The 17,328-nt window shown below is 46.2% G+C and overlaps 1 protein-coding gene across 3 annotated transcripts in view; it reads right to left on the bottom strand.

Annotated features, from left to right (window-relative positions):
• Nucleotides 1-2,618: 2,618 nt before the first annotated feature.
• Eip74EF (Ecdysone-induced protein E74) overlaps nucleotides 2,619-17,328 on the bottom strand; it is a gene marked incomplete at its 5' end in the record, with an annotated part of 25,850 nt that continues 11,140 nt past the window's right edge. For all 3 annotated transcript variants that reach the window (XM_069327838.1, XM_069327840.1, XM_069327839.1), the window contains 3 exon segments: nucleotides 2,619-5,796; nucleotides 6,495-6,687; nucleotides 7,101-7,451. In XM_069327838.1, coding sequence (XP_069183939.1) covers nucleotides 5,688-5,796; nucleotides 6,495-6,687; nucleotides 7,101-7,451 — 653 coding nt within the window.

Genomic DNA, 17,328 nt, shown 5'->3' with positions numbered 1-17,328 from the left:
TACGAAAGTACTTAAGAAAATTCCTGTTTTCTTAAGAATTCCTGAAAATTCCTGAAAACTCACTCCCTCTATTTCAGCAATCTCTCCTTCTCTGAAGGGGGAAGTGAGTACTGAGTAGTACTCAAGACGGGACAGTACAAGTGATTTGTATAGTACAACCATTGTGATGGGACCCCTGAATTTGAAAATTCTCGTAATCCATCCGATCATTTTTCTCGCTGACGCAATATTTGCTTGGTTATGCTCCTAAACGTTAGGTCGTCAGACATCATTATTCCCAAATCCTTTACATGCTGATTTCCTACTATGAGCACATTTGATTGTGTTTTATACCCTGTATTATGTTTAAGGTCCTCATTTTTACCGTACCTGAGTTCATGGAATTTATCACTGTGAATATCGTGTTATTTTCTATTGCCCAGTCGAAAACTTAATTAATATCTGCTTGAAGTTTTTCAATGTCTTTTGCAGAGGTAATTTTCATGTTGATTGTTGTGTCATCTGTGAGCGCCTGACAGCTAGGTGGACAGCGCTTCGGATGAATCGTAGTCTTGAGGTCCCGGGTTCGATCCCCGGTGGAGGCGGAGACAAATGGGCAAAATGTTTCTTTCACCCTGATGCCCCTGTTACCTAGCAGTAAATAGGTACCTGGGAGTTAGACACCTGCTACGGGCTGCTTCCTGGGGGGGGGGGGGGGGTGTAAAAAAAAGGAGACCTGGTCGAGGACCGGGCACAGCACCGCTCCTGTGTCAGGTAAGTCCACTACGGGCTCACCAAAGCCCGTGCTACTTGCCCCGCTCCTGTACCAGGTAAATTACGGGCTCACTATAGCCCGTGCTACTTGGAACTTGTTCAGAGTAGCTGAATATATAACAACAATAGAGGACCGGGCCGCGGGGATGCTAAGCCCCGAAATCATCTCAAGATAACTTCAATCTGCAAAGGATGATACAAAACTGTGACATGTATTTATGTCTATATCTGACATGATAATATGGAAAAGCAGGGGTGCAAGGACTGTACCCTGAGGTACTGAGCTTTTAACTGCGCTTGGACTCGATGTTATATGATTGACTGTTACTCGTTGTGACTTGATCGACAGAAAACCGAGTATCCAGCGTCCTACTTTACCGGTTATTCCCATTGACCTCATTTTGTGTGCTATCATTCCATGATCACATTTATCGAATTCCTTTGTGAAGTCCGTGTATACCACATCTGCATTGTTTTTTTTCTAATGCCTCAGTGATTTTGTCGTAATGATTATGTAGCTGTGAGAGGCACTGTCTTCCCGCTCTAAATCCATGTTGGCCTGGGTTGAGAAGGTCATTGGTCTCCATGAAATTGGTGACCTGACTCCTAATCACTCTCTCAAATACTTTTATGATGTGCGACGTTAGTGCGACTGGTCTATAATGCTTTGCCAATGCTTTGCTCCCTCCCTTGTGTAGAGGGGCAATGTCTGCTGATTTAAGTGCATCTGGTATCTCCCCCGTGTCCAAGCTCTTCCAATGTGATGTAGTCATTGCGCGAATTCGCCTTGGCTATAGACACATCTGGCAGGTTAGTGAGGCTGAGCCACTACCAGAATACTAAGATTGTAAACTCTGTGATAAACCTTTGATGCATTCACTAGAACACTATATTGATGAATGTGAAGCCGTAAAGGGCTTTAGACCTCCTGGCCTATTGTACCACCAACTGTGTAACTATTTTATCGACTCAGGTGTTCTGGACGACATCCTAACAATTTATCCAAAATTTGCTTGTCCATTTTAAAGAATGAAGAACAATTTTTATTTTTATTTATATTACTTCTAAGCTGCATCACTTATGAACCCATCCCTGCCCTTGTGTGGCAGTGCACAGTAGAAAGTTGTTTTCACATATCCATACATTGAAACATTGATTGTAACCATGATATATATGTGCTTCAGCCTACAGTTTAGACCTATTGTCTTATATATGACCCTCTGTCCTGCGTGACAGTGAATACCAGCATTATCCTCACTTTAATAAGACTATCAAAATCCTCAGATTAGGCAAAATTGTAATTAATTTTGTCAATAAAGTTGTTAATAATAATAACAAGCTCTTCCTCCACACTATACTGAGTGCTTGTGCTACCGGCACCTTGCATTTTTTTAATATAAATATTGAATTCCATGAATCTGGACCAGGAGTTGAGTTCATGGGCATGTTTTCAATTTCTCCTTCAAAATCTAGTATGCTCGTGTTGATATTAGTTATATTTACCGGGGTTTGGATATCCCGCATAAAGAAATTGTCTAGATCTTCCACTTTTATGTTATTTATTGGAGTGCTAAACATGTCCTCATACTGTTTTTTTTTATTTAGGATTTCACTAATTTCTTTGTACGTTTAGGAATGATCCTGGACGGCATGGGTTCGAATCCTGGCCGGGTCAATTAGAGTTCTTAGTGATATATAAATAATATGCATTCCCATATCCAACCTAAAAGAGCATCCCAACGTCGCGAGCCTCATGTTTCTAATGTCTTTTGTGAGGCACAGTATTCTTCCCGTCAGGGAGCAGTAAATATTATCTGGGTTGCCTTAGATAATCACTGAACACCAACAGATGAAGGATACAAATCAAAGATTATTTAATATCATTTGCTTTATTTTACACCTTAAAAATGGTAGTGTTGATACAGTGTGTAGTGAGAACACTTAAAAAGCTGTCGACGAAGCCCAGGGCTGTCGACACAACTGTACAGCGGCGGGGTTGTGGTGCCCTCCCGCGGCCCTGGGGTGCCCTCTTGCGGCCCTGGGGTGCCCTAGGACTTATCCTATTGGGATGCTTGCCCCAGGTGTGCTCCGAAGCTCATGGGATGATTGTCCAAGGTGTTCCTTAGAACACCTTGGACAATCATGGGATCGTGGTCCCAGGAGTCCCCAGAAGCTCAACGTATGACAGAATTCCCAGGGGGCACTCCAGAGTTCATCCCATGGGGTGGTTACTCAAGGGGCGCCCTGGGACTCAGCTCATGTAATGGTAGCTCTGGAGGCGCACTAGATCTCACTCCAGGTGAAGGGACAGGCTAGGGGAGGCGGTGCGGCCATCCCCACCCACCCTGGGACATCACTTGCTTGGGGGGCAATGTGAGCCAGGGGCACCTGCCAACTCTCACAAGGCAAAAACATCATCCCAACATAACTTGAGCCGTTAACTTAAATAGGTCTCCTCACTAGCTACGAGAGTTTGTAAAATGTTGTAAGGTAAATGCAGCCAGTAAAGAGACCGACCCCAAGCTAGGTGGGTGAGGGCCAGGTCACTGCCGCACGCGCCTCCAACCACCGCCACACTTTGTACTAACAGAAGCCAACTCTCTGGGTACACGGGGACCAACATGCGGACGACACGCTGCTCACAGCACTAGTTCACGCCGGGGAAGGGGCGGGGGGTCTACAGGGAGGGGGTAGCCAGGGGCTGCTGTTGGAGGGGACTGAATATATTAGGGCATTAAGGATAGGCTGGGGAGATTTCAGACATTCTTGGTAAGAAGACAAGGTCATAGGCAAGAGCAGGAGATAAGGCAACCCGGGGAAGAAAGTAGGATTGTAGGGAAGGTAGGGGGAAGTGTTAGACATCTCAGGGGAAGAGAGAGTAATAACTTAGGTACCCCTGGAACATACACTAGAGGAGGAAGGGGGTGGGTACAGACTCCCTGGGAAAGAAAAGAGTATTATGTATGTAGTGTGATTTGTAGAGGAAAGCAAGGACACCATAGGGTCTCTACTTCCCAGAGGCCAGAACTCATTACACTCAAAATGGGTATTACAAAAAAAGGAATGATTTAGTATACAACCAAAATGATATGTAAAACTATTCAGTAAAAATGACAATTTAGCGAAAAAAAAGGTTGGTCCGCTGTTAATAGACATAACATAGCTGGTGGATATTAATACATGAAAACACAACACCACAACTGAACTTACAATACACCTTAGTGATTTCCCTGTCTCGTATATCAAAACATTTAACTTATATAACAATTTAATAACTCTTGAAAAATATTATTAAGTATTCAATAAATAAATAATCCTTAAAAAGAGAGAGTCTATGTTACAGGGGGAGGGAGGGGGGAGGGGGCGCGGAGTCCTCTGGGTTTGACCTTGAAGGTCACAAGTCACACTCCGAGGTCATCACATCTTCGTCACACCCTTGTGGTTGTCACTTGGTCTTATGTTAACAGCAAGCGGTAGCTACATATTGGACAACTTCTTTTTTATAGATGAAAAATATAGAGTACAAATTTAAAAATATTAAATATATTCAAAATATATGATATGGCTTTCTTTTCACTTATAAAGAATTGGAACATCATCAAATTGAGCACCAATTACTATGGACAACCTATTTCTTCATGCCCAATTTTTTTGCACAACACTTTTATCACTAATATCACCTTGGCATCAGGTTAGTAGCTTTAAGGCCAATCACAAACGTGTCAAAATTTAGGATACAATGGCATTAGAGTCTTGTGTTTGGTAAAGAAGCAGAGCGCAACGGACTGTCAAAGCTGCAAGGCACTGACCATTAACACCTCCCGAGGAAGAGTCCGCAACAAACAAGAACTCAATCCGATTGAGCGCCATTTATGGGACACTGGGGGATCTACGGACTGGCTTAAGGACTCGGACCCCAGTCCGGAAAGCACCACTTGAGCTGGTAGTTAATACTTTGCCTGCTGCTGCATGGTCAAACCTGTAACATAACTGGGTGACAAACTGTCAATTTTGCCTGTGCCTACTGGCAACATGTGTTCCGAACAGCAGACACAACAGAGTCTCTTGGGTAGTCCTCATCACTGGTAAGGTTTCATGACTGGATGCAGTGATTAGGGACTGCTTTACGCTCTTGGTACAGTGATTCACAGCACAATAAGTTACAAATGTTCACGTCTGTTGAAATCACTGGTATGGAAGATGCCCACTTGAAGACCAAACAGCCTTTTACTTAGGATACTATAGTGTACATAAAAAAGAACTCTCCACCAAGCTCAAGAGGTGCTCGAGGACGTGGGCGTGACTATGAGTGTCGTTCACTACAACCTACACTGTACAGCCCAGTACTCTCTATCAGTGGCCTTGGGCTGCCAGGTATCACATTCTGGATGGGTAGGAGGAGGTGGGGGGCCTCACAATGTTCGACACAAGTCTTTCGCCACTTCGTCTAGAGGCGCATGTAATAAAATAATTATAATTAATCTTATATATATACTATTTACATACTCACAGTGAGTGATAGTCATTACATTGTGGAAATTTGAGGCAATATATACAGAAATAGGCAATTTGGAAGTTCACGAAAAAGCTTCCTCTCATAATATAATATTACAGATTCTTGAAAAAATATCAAGTTATTGTCAGGAGGAAACCAGTACGCATAGCGACGTAAATGATTTGATGTTGTGCAGTGAGTGCACAACCATCTTCTGCATCACTCCATCTGCAGCAGCTGCTTCTTGAGTGTGGTCCAGACACGAGGTGCGGCCAACGCTGCCTCACACGAGGTGCGGCCAACACTGCCTCACAGGGAGATGCGGCCAACGCAGCCTCACAGGGAGGTGCGGCCGGACCTTTGGTGCTCTTGATGCAGCTGGCGAGAATCCTCTCATGCTCGAGGAGACATCTACACAGAGAGGTAGAGGCCAATGCCCTTATGCTCCTGTACAGTCGATTTCAACTATGTCTTTTGGAACATCCACGAACTGATAGACGAGTCGCTGGCCATCAACTTTAGCCAGAATTCCTCGCTGGTAGTAGTATCTGCCGAGGAAATTAAACATTATGAATATTTTGTTTAAAAATTATAACATTCATGTGCGTTTAAACTAATTATATCCAGTCAACTGGAAACTTCCTTGAATATTACTATTTATCGGATTATTATTTTATTATGGAATATGAATATTTATTACTGTAGATTAACAACATTTAAGATCAAATACCTTCTGATCACAAAGAATATCAGAGAAGCGTACACTAACAAAGGCTTAAAATGCCAGCCTAACTGTAATTTAAATTATCCAAATAACATTCCAAATATCACAAACATGTAATATGAGACAAAATTTCATTTCATTCGCTTAGACAGTAGAAGACTCGAACTGCCGACCCCACGGTGAGGCGGAAGTTCTTCCACTGACATGTGGGAGGGCCAAGAGGAAAAATTTCATAGGCAGCAAACTGCTGCCCAACTAAAATTGTATACTTCCCTGGTCTTCCTCTTCAGCACAGAGGAATTAGTGATCTACGCCCGTCATATAAATTGTCAACCACACTATCGTGGGAATAAACATTTAATTTACTTTGTTACTAGTAAATGAATAAAAAACGAGAGCATTTTGCCTCATTTTATACGAGGCAAAATGTCTATATTTACTCTGACATTAAGCGCGAAAGTGATTTCAGAAGTGGTAATAACACTAAGATTTAACTAAAACATGAGGATTAAGAGGACCAACCTGAGAGCTCGGCCCATGGTCTCGTAGTTCATGTCTGGCTTGTTCTTGTGTAGTCCCCACAACCTGGACACGGCCTTAGAGTCGACCAGCTTGAACACGCCCTTCTCCCGGTTGGTCCACTTGATGTACTTGGGGCAACACTCCTTGTCCTGTAGTAACTTCAAAAGGAACTCCCACAGGTATGTTGTTGAGCCTGAAAATTGCAACATTAAAGGTTAGAACAAAGCGGCGTTGCGTAGGTGTTACATTTGAAAGGTAAGAATATTAACAATAGTATTAATGCGTGTTGCAGACAGCAAGCCACAATAACGTGGCTGAACGTTAGACACCCAACCCAATCGCCGTGAACTATTATCAAGTTGCGTAAGGAAGGAGTGCTGGAGAGTGACATTCTTATCTTATATATTGACTTTCTCCGCCAGTCCGTTACACGACTCGATAATGATCCAGGACGGACCGAAATGTCATTATTTCCTTTATCTTCAGATGGGAAGGTTGGGTGTGTAATGTTTATATATTTGACCACATCTGCTGTTGGTACTATTGTTAATAGCAGTTTACTATTAATGGTGATAGTAACATGAAGAGGACAAGTATTGAGCTCACCTTCTCTACTCTTCCTCTTCATACCGGGCTGTTGCTGACCATTGGCATCAGCGGGCTTAGGCTTGCGTCCCTTCTTCTTCATCCTGGGAGGGAAGCCCATGTCGCCCAGGAAGAAGTCCTCTGCGGAGGAGGAGGAGGAGGGGGAGGCTGTAGAGGGCGCGGCGCCCATGCCGGAGGTGACCATGTGGTTCATATGTGAGGAGGAAGGTCCCAGGAGGGGGGAGGCGAGCCCTGAGGGGTGTCCGGTGTAGTGAGGCGAGGTGACTCCGTACGGCGCGGGAACACCCCCAGGCGACCCGCTCTCCATGTACCCCGACACGCCCACACCGTAGCCTCCCATCACCTGAGAATCTGTGGAAGAAAACGAATCTCATTTAGCCCACTACATCCATGACAATCCACGAGAATCACATTTAGTCTATTTATTGTGCACCTCATACCCCCGACCCGAAAACATTATAGTCATGTCTGTATGCGAGCGAGAGTGCGGCAGCCGGTGTTGGTCCTCCAGTAACCCATTAACCCGTTGTTTGAGCGAGTTACGGGAAGTCTCCGACGACGGTTAACCCTTTTCCGCCGGCTCAACACTTTCCCACGACGGCCCATCACATCCTCGCGGGGGGGGGGGGGGGGCATACGCAACAACCCGCCCCCTCTACCCCCCCCCTCTTATAATTTCGCTATACTGTACTAATATGAGTTTCGATTTTCAGACGTGATATACGAAGGGGGTGGGGGGGGGGGCCAAGCATGGGGGTCTACTGCTAGTGAAGACGCTAAGGCGGGTTCTCTCCGTGGCGGCCATCGTGGTCACAGGCGGCGCTGGGGACTTGGACGGAAGTCCAGCCCAATATTAAATTCACCGCCCCTCCCCCCCCCCTCCCCCCTCCCCACCTACTGCAAGACAAAGAACCAATTATACCTTCCTCATACTTCTCGCGATCCTTATCTTGTGTGCGCACGCAATTTAAAAGTCAGCTCACTGTGTGTGTGTGTGTGTGTGTGTGTGTGTGTGTGTGTGTGTGTGTGTGTGTGTGTGTGTGTGTGTGTGTGTGTGTGTGTGTGTGTGTGTGTGTGTGTGTGTGTAAGAAAATAAAGGTTCACCAATCTAGGAGCTGATTTTAGAAATATGTGTAAAGAATCATTCAGAGCCTAGTACAATTCCCACACGTCACACTAAACCTGGTGAAGGCGTAGAGCTCACATCTATTCAGACACAAGACGAGTTAGATAAAGTTCACCACCAGACTAGTCCCAGAACTACGAGGAATGAGTTACGGAAAAAGACTACAGGAATTAAACCTCACGTCGCTGGAAGACGTGAGCAAGTTAAAAGAAACATGACAACGACATATAAAATCCCCAGGGTAACTGATAGGATAAAGACAATATTTAACACGGGTGGTACTTGTACTTAGCACGGTGAGAAGGGGTCGCTAGTGGAAACTAGTCCCCAAATGAGACACAAAGACATTAGAAAGACTTTTTCAGTGTCAGAGTAGTTAATAAATGGAATTTACCTGAGGGCCACTGACACTAGTGGTCTCGACGAGAACAGGAAGCCGGCGGCTTGTCGAAGTTCCCCCCATTTGCTTTGATAATCTTTTTCAGTTGGATTTTGAAACTCAACAGAGGAAGGCATTAGGAAGCGATGAGATAAAGGACAGCCTCTCCCCAGAATTTCAAATGTTAGATATAACAGAGCCCAATAGGCTCAGGAACTTGTACACCAGTCTATTAGATGTTGAGAGGTAGGACAATAGAGCCAAAGCTCAACCCCCACTGAAGCACAACTAGGTATATACACCCCTCCCTCGGCAGCCTTGGTCCAGTGACTTCCGCTCGTTTCCTGCACCTCGCCACATATGAGAAATTCAAACAACTTTTATCTTTAACAAAAACTAACATTTTTGTATAATATCACCGTATTCAATATAACAAGGAAACAAAGACTGCAGTGGAAATGTTCACATACCATGAACTTATCGTAACTAGTATATCTAATACGGGTGAAGAATGCTTATGCACTAAGAATGCACTGACCCTGCACAGGAGTGCTGCATAAATACTTTTAACAGCCTTACAAGTATGCAAGAACGGCGTGTCAGTGCGCTCGGAGTCCCTCAAGGAGCCAGACTCTGCACCTTACTGGAGAAGTTCCCGCCAAAAGTCTTGTGTTGGCAGCAAGATCAAGCACAGTTGCCAAGTCGACACCATATGCCGAAACTCCATTCATTATCCGCTTGTAGATCGCGCTATATAACTGCACGGCGACCTCTCTCTCTTGTTCATGAGAAACAATCGCGGTGTGCGTGATGAAGCAGGTGTGTGGAGAGAGGAGGGAGGGAGCGAGGGCAAGACTTGAGAGAGTGGCGGTACACATGAGCTTGTCGGGTGAGCAGGTGGCGGGAAAACGGTGTCAACGCGCTACCTCAAGGTCGGCCCGCGCCACCTCCTCTCAAGTGTTTCTTCTCTCTCTTAATGCCTATCAACCTGTCCTTCAAACATGTGCCAATTTTTCACACTTTGTGTTAGCTCAGAACGCGTCTCAATTTACGCTTTTCAGTGTACTGCCGTGTAAAATTGTAAAATAACTTTACTAGTAAGTAATATTTTTTGTGTTTAGATAAAAGTTAAATACTCAATGCGCTAAAAAATTACATTTCAAAATTACATTTGCCGTGTAAAACTGTAAAATAACTTTACTAGTAAGTAATATTTTGTGTGTTTACATAAAAGTTAAATACTCAATGCGTTAAAAAATTACATATCAACGTTCATTAGGCTAGATGAAATTAATACACCATTTATAAATGTACAAAACACATACATTCTAAGGTGTTTTAAGCCAGAATTCAAGGAACGAGGAGCAACAAGCACTGGAAGAAGTAACCCTTGCAAAAATATCAGCAATTTCCTGTGTGTGTTAAGTCCCGCCAGGACAAGTGTAAGAGACATTTGAGTATTTCCCCGGGGACTGTAGGTAGGCGGGCAGCGAGTGACGTCTCACACACACTCTTAATATGCCCCCCCCGGGGACTGTAGGTAGGCGGGCAGCGAGTGACGTCTCACACACACTCTTAATATAACTGCAAGTGATTATCTAGTTCAAAAAAACATACGTCTACTTTTAGGATTAAACAAGAGAGTGTGTGATGGGCCGAGGGTAAACAAGAGAATATGATGGGCCGAGGGTAAACAAGAGAATATGATGGGCCGAGGGTAAACAAGAGAATATGATGGGCCGAGGGTAAACAAAAGAGAGTATGATGGGCCGAGGGTAAACAAGAGAATATGATGGGCCGAGGGTGAGCGAATTCTCTGTGCACGATTGACGTTCTTCAATGGTGTATTTATTTATTATTAAAATTATATGTTTATGTCAGGAATATATGTATATAAATATATTGCAATGAGAGTATTAGAATGTTTCCATGTGACCTTGAGATTGGTCAGTCAACCCACCTTCACCCTTTGTTCCTTGGCCGCACGGGCCCACCCTCAACCAATCAGAGCCCAGGTACCACACCCTCCGCCAATCAGGGTCCTGATACCACGCCCTCCGCCAATCATACACCAGGCACCACACCTTCAGCCAATCACAAATCGGGTACTCCGTCAATGCTACATGGCCTAGTCAAGATCATGCACTGAGGCCTAACCCTTAACTACACGTCGCGCCCACACGCAGTCCGATTCTATTTGTTTTTCTTTTTGGGGGGGATCCTGGGGGGGGGGGGGGATTGTCAGGGGGGGGGGAATTGTCAGGGGGGGGGGGGGGGGAAAGCGTTAAGCCATTACGACTATACAGCACTGGGAAGGGGTCAGGCTAAGCCTTTGGAATGGGACGTGGACGGGGAGGAATGGTGCCCAACCTCTTGGATGGTCAGGGATTAAACGCCGACCTGATACAACAAGACCGTCGCTCTAACGTCCAGCGCAAGTGGTTGGGCAGGGTTTGGGGGACGGGGGGGGGGGGGATATAGATTTCACCGCGCAACAGAAAGCGAGTTTTACCTGGGCGAAGGCGCAAGCGTAGCCCTAGGTTCATAGCGGGCGGGTCATAGGGTCTATTGCTCACTACTACGCACGCTTCCAATTGTCTGGCGCAATAATACGCATACCTTCTCCGATGTAATAAATGTACTACAATTGGCCACCACTACACTACGTTAGCAGTAGCTGTATTGCGGCTAATATTATTATGGCTATTCTTTACAAACGCTATAGATGGTATTTGATAACGTGTGTTTTCAATACCGAGGCTGTGGATATAGGAGTGACTATTGTCAACAGGAAGTGTGTCTGAGGATCACATGAAGTCAACGGGCGGGCTCTCTACGGAGTCGTATGACCTCACACACTGTGCTAGGTCGTGTCAGGCCGCACGGGGGGGGGGGGGGGGTCAGGGGTAACTTAAGGTCAGGGCCAGATTGGGGGATGGATTGTACAGGGTCAGGGGCGTGTGGTGGGGTCACACGAGGTCAGGTGGGTGTCGACGGGGCAGCCGAGGTGAGGACGTCCCTCCGTCCAAACAGGTATGCTTAAACACATTCACATGTTCAACTGTTAACTGTTCAGTACTTGACTGCTAATGACATCATATCAATAGTGAATCATTAGATTACCGTCCATAATAAGCTTCATCAAAGAAGGAAAGCTTATTTTGACCAGATCACATACTAGAAGTTGAAGGGACGACGACGTTTCGGTCCGTCCTGGACCATTCTCAAGTCGATTGACGACTTGAGAAGTCTCACGATCGACTTGACAATGGTCCAGGACGGACCGAAACGTCGTCGTCCCTTCACCTTCTAGTGTGTGGTCTGGTCAACTTACTTTAGCCACGTTATTGTGACTCATCGCCTGCATAAGGATTTCAATGTTATAAGGACGCATTTTTTCAAAAGCTGATTTTTTCCATCAGGGTTTGTCTGGCGCCGTTTTCAAGCGGGTTACTTTGACCCAAAAAGCTTGACATACGAAATGAGGTGTTTTTTGGGTGATGGTGGTGGTGACTGTGGTGCTGGTGGTGGTGGTGATGGTGACTGTGGTGGTGGTGGTGACTGTGGTGCTGGTGGTGGTGATGGTGACTGTGGTGGTGCTGGTGGTGGTAGTGATGGTGGTGACTGTGGTGGTGCTGGTGGTGGTGATGGTGACTGTGGTGGTGCTGATGGTGGTGGTGACTGTGGTGGTGCTGGTGGTGGTGGTGATGGTGGTAGTGATGGTGGTGGTGACTGTGGTGGTGCTGGTGGTGGTGGTGACTGTGATGGTGACTGTGGTAGTGATGGTGGTGGTGGTGACTGTGATGGTGACTGTGGTAGTGATGGTGGTGGTGGTGACTGTGATGGTGACTGTGGTAGTGATGGTGGTGGTGGTGACTGTGATGGTGACTGTGGTAGTGATGGTGATGGTGGTGACTGTGATGGTGACTGTGGTAGTGATGGTGGTGGTGGTGACTGTGATGGTGACTGTGGTAGTGATGGTGGTGGTGACTGTGGTAGTGATGATGGTGGTGGTGACTGTGATGGTGACTGTGGTAGTGATGGTGGTGGTGGTGGTGACTGTGGTGGTGGTGGTGACTGTGGTGGTGGTGGTGACTGTGGTGGTGGTGATGGTGACTGTGGTGATGGTGACTGTGGTGGTGGTGACTGTGGTAGTGATGGTGGTGGTGGTGATGGTGACTGTGGTGGTGGTGGTGGGGAGCAGTGACTTGCTGACTTTGAGCGGCGCAGCAAGGTCACCTCCACCACCACCCCCATCCCTCCCCCACCTTCCCATCCCACCCCCACTGCCACTTTGTTTTCATACATACAAACATCACTAAATAATTAAAAGTTCTATTAAGAGCTTGTTTTTAGCTGGAGTCAAAAGAACGTTTATCAGTTTCCTGTCACTCGTTCGGGAGAGAAATTGCAAATTTGAGTGTCCTACAGCAAGGGTTGTTAGCCACAGTAGGAGTGTGGACACCCAACAGTTGTCTACACTAGTGACCTGCCACTAGAGGCCATCCTAGTGGTCTGCAGCTCAGATGGTGGCGCCAGCAGGGGGGGGGGGGGGGTGACCAGCGGTAGGGGGTGTGAAGCAAGAGTCGCACCCCCCTGCCACCACAAGAACCCCTCTGGTACCTCCCCCCTGCCACCACAAGAACCCCTCTGGTACCTCCCCCCTGCCACCACAAGAACCCCTCTGGTACCTCCCCCCTGCCACCACAAGAGCCCCTCTGGTACCTCCCCCCTGCCACCACAAGAGCCCCTCTGGTACCTCCTCCTCTTCCCCCTCTGCAACACACCAAGGAGACGTTACGCTCTGGCCCGGCGGCGGATGCGCGGCATTTCCGTTATCCTCTAGCTTGAGTTCCCGCCGCTGTCGCCACTTTCCGCCTCCACCTCGATATATAGGTCCCGTGTAACGTCTGAGGCCTCCGTTGGTGTCCAACTTAATACTGTCTGCTCGCTGCAAGTCATTCATTCCAACACAAGTCCCTTCTTCACTCGCCGCAGGCGGCTGACACAATTATCTCCTTAACGGTTCGCTGGCTGATACCAGAAAAAAAAAAGAGTCGGCGACAGGTTCGTCACCATTTTACCTACGTCTTCCACGCAACAGTTGCGACAATACTCTGACGGTGCTCTACTGTCAGACTCGCTTGACCTGGACTAGTGAGTGAGTGTGTGAGTGAGTGAGTGTGTGTGTGTGTGTGTGTGTGTGTGTGTGTGTGTGTGTGTGTGTGTGTGTGTGTGTGTGTGTGTGTGTGTGTGTGTACACTATGTGGGATGGGGGGGATGACAGTCTGATTAATTATATCCAACGACGCAGGTTCAATCCCGTGAGAGTGGTGTTCTGAAGAAAGTTCAGGGAGAGGAGGACATTTTGGTGTGCTTGTTACATATAGGTTGGGCAGGTCAGTGTGTAGGAGGGTGCGGAGACCTGCCCAACCACACCCGTTGGTTCCTGCCACACTCACACTGTACCCAGTTGAGACTATCCTATTGCGCGCACGAGAGAGGGGGAGGGAGAGAGGGGGAGGGAGAGAGGGGGAGGGAGGGAGGGAGGGAGGGAAGGGGGGGAGAGAGAGAGAGAGAGAGAGAGAGAGAGAGAGAGAGAGAGAGAGAGAGAGAGAGAGAGAGAGAGAGAGAGAGAGAGAGAGAGAGAGAGAGAGAGAGAAAGAGAGAGAGAGAGAGAGAGAGAGAGAGAGAGAGAGAGAGAGAGAGAGAGAGAGAGAGAGAGAGAGAGAGAAAGAGAGAGAAAGAGAGAGAAAGAGAGAGAAAGAGAGAGAAAGAGAGAGATAAAGAGAAAGAGAGATAAAGAGAAAGAGAGAGAAAGAGAGAGAGAAAGAGTGACAGACAGAGAGAGACAGGCAGACAGAGAGAGACAGGCAGACAGAGACAACGGCGAAGGAAGGGAAGGCTGCGTGAACTGCACCTCACGTCGCTGGAAGACAGAAGAGCTCGGGAAGACATGATCACCACATACAAAATTCTCAAGAGAATGGACAGAGTAGACCAGGATGGTTTATTTAACACTTGAGGTACACACACAAGAGGACACAGGTGGAAGTCGAGTATCCAAATGAGCCAAACAGACATTAGAAAGAACTTTTTCAGTGTCAGTAGTTAGTAAATGGAATGCATTAGGCAGTGATGTGGTGGAGGCTGACTCCATACACAGTTTCAAATGTTGACATGACAGAGCTCGAGAAGCTGAGGAATCTGTACACCAGTAGATTGACGGTTGAGAGGCGGGACCAAAGAGCCAAAGCTCAACCCCCCTGCAAGCACAACTGAGTACACCCACCCACCTACAAACATGCAGCAACCACTACCACCACCACCACCACCACCTTGACCTACATGGTAACAGCGTACTACCAACTTTCCCTCCGCGCGGACACGCCACGCTCAAGGTTCCTCTCACAATAACACATTTCCTCATCAGATTGCGGCTGACACGGAAATTGTGCGCCGCATGCGTGTCCACGAGGAAATGTGTTACACAAGCTGACACGCCCGGTGTCACGGGTTGTGTCTCGAACGTGTTCATTTCCACAAAAGGTGTGGAGAGCACGGCCGTGTTGGGGCGCCAGTGGGGGGATCTGCTCCCCTCGTAGGGTTCCCAGGACGTTGAGCAATGATGATAATCGCCAGAAAAGATCACTTGTCTTTGTTTAGTTGTGTGGATATCCTTTCCACCGCTAGTAACGGCCGGGAAGCCCCCCACCGTCCGGATAAGGAAGATTAACCCTTTCTAGCGACCCACAACGGAAGAATAAGTGTTGTTTCGCCATGAACACACACACACATATACCTCGTAAATCTGTGTATTTATGTATGTAGGTTAGATTAGCATTTTAAAAGAACTACAATCACCTTCTGTGGTTGATTGTTCAATAAATCACTGAACTATATATTTAACAGATCTCTCACCCTGTCCATGGAGGACAGAAGAAAATGTATATATGCTGGTTAGCATTGTAAATGTCCGGCCACGTCTGTGGTAGACAAAACAAAAATGAACACATGTAAAGCCTAAGCTGACTCCTGGCCCAAAGAGTCTATCTTGAGATGAGATGATTTCAGGTTTTTTTTTTAGTGTCCCCGCGGCCCGGTCCTTGACCAGGCCTCCACCCCCAGGAAGCAGCCCGTGACAGCTGACTAACACCCAGGTACCTATTTTACTGCTAGGTATCAGGGGCATAGGGTGAAAGAAACTCTGCCCATTGTTTCTCGCCGGCGCCTGGGATCGAACCCAGGACCACAGGATCATAAGTCCAGCGTGCTGTCCGCTCGGCCGACCGGCTCTAAATTATAATCATAAAACATGTCAGCACTTTAAAAGTATTTCATATAGTGTTTTTCGTGCGTGTTATCGTTAGAACAAACAAGGTAACTACCTGGCTCAACAGACTCGTGCTGTGGCCTAAATGCCAGTTCAGGTAGGATTATCCAGCTAATAAAATACATCCTAAAATGATAGAGTAGCTTAGGCTATTTCTGCCTTCCTCTGCCAGTTTCCTGGGCGTGGGAAACATCCCTTGGGAGGAAACATCCCTTGGGAGGAAACATCCCTTGGGAGGAAACATCCCTTGGGAGGAAACATCCCTTGGGAGGAAACATCCCTTGGGAGGAAACATCCCTTGGGAGGAAACTGTGGGAACCGACCTGTGAGATTTATATTTATTTAATTTATATGAATTTATATTTACGTTAATTTATATACTTCGATAGCAATTTGTATAATGATAAGTGGACTGTATTTCTGCAATAATCTCAATCTCACAAATCGATCCTCTACACATTAGGGGGGTTTATATTTATATGTATGCAGCCAATCAAACTACAGTAACTACATACATTAAACATTGAAGAGGTTCCTTATCTTATAGTACAGCAGGTTAGTCCACCAGGTATAACTAGGGTGTAGACACCAAATTATCCTCTTTGAGGTAGCTTCCATATCACCCAGTAACTGGTGCACAAATCCTTCCTCGTCTTGACCTGTCTTTGTGCGCTAGCTGTGAAGCCAGAATCCTATATATGACAAGCTATATCAGAGAAAACACTATACAGTACATGGAACATTAAAGACCTGGCTTAATTACCTTTAGTATGAGGCGATTTCGCGATCTAACCGGGTCACCCTATATCCTGACATTAATGGCCATAAATGAATGATAAACGGGTTTCGGATAGACTTAACTTGAATTTGTAGACAGCGTGTTGACAATGGTACACCTTTGGGTTCCATAACACTACGTCCAAGTAAATTTAACAGGAACCGAATTTGCTCCCGTGTGAGCCTCTGGTCTCAATATAACAACAACTGCCCTCCTTCCTCCCTCTGACGCCTGGCTTACATTGTCCAGATTTCAGAACATGATAGAAGGGTCACATTTACTCTACTTTAATATTGATAATTAAGTTAATTTATATGAGATGTTTTTATGATGGTAAAGTCCAAAGACTAATGTATTTAAGAATAATTCCCACCATAATAGGTGGTGAATTATAATAGTATGTGGTGATGATATCCCGTTTTCTATAGACGGTAATTCCACTACAAGTTACGTTTTCTATGGGTAACTTGTTGGTAAAACAGTTATTATCTGTATGATATATTAAATGGTGTCGGATTTTCCGACAGAAACATCCCTTGGGAGGAAACATTGAATTCCAGAAGAGATTAAAACGGATTTCCTGAACTTTAACAAAGTACGCGAGTCAGGTGG

This window comes from Procambarus clarkii, chromosome 20 (genome assembly GCF_040958095.1).
Source record: "Procambarus clarkii isolate CNS0578487 chromosome 20, FALCON_Pclarkii_2.0, whole genome shotgun sequence".
Taxonomy (NCBI): domain Eukaryota; kingdom Metazoa; phylum Arthropoda; class Malacostraca; order Decapoda; family Cambaridae; genus Procambarus; species Procambarus clarkii.
This window is presented reverse-complemented; position numbering and strand designations above follow the sequence as displayed.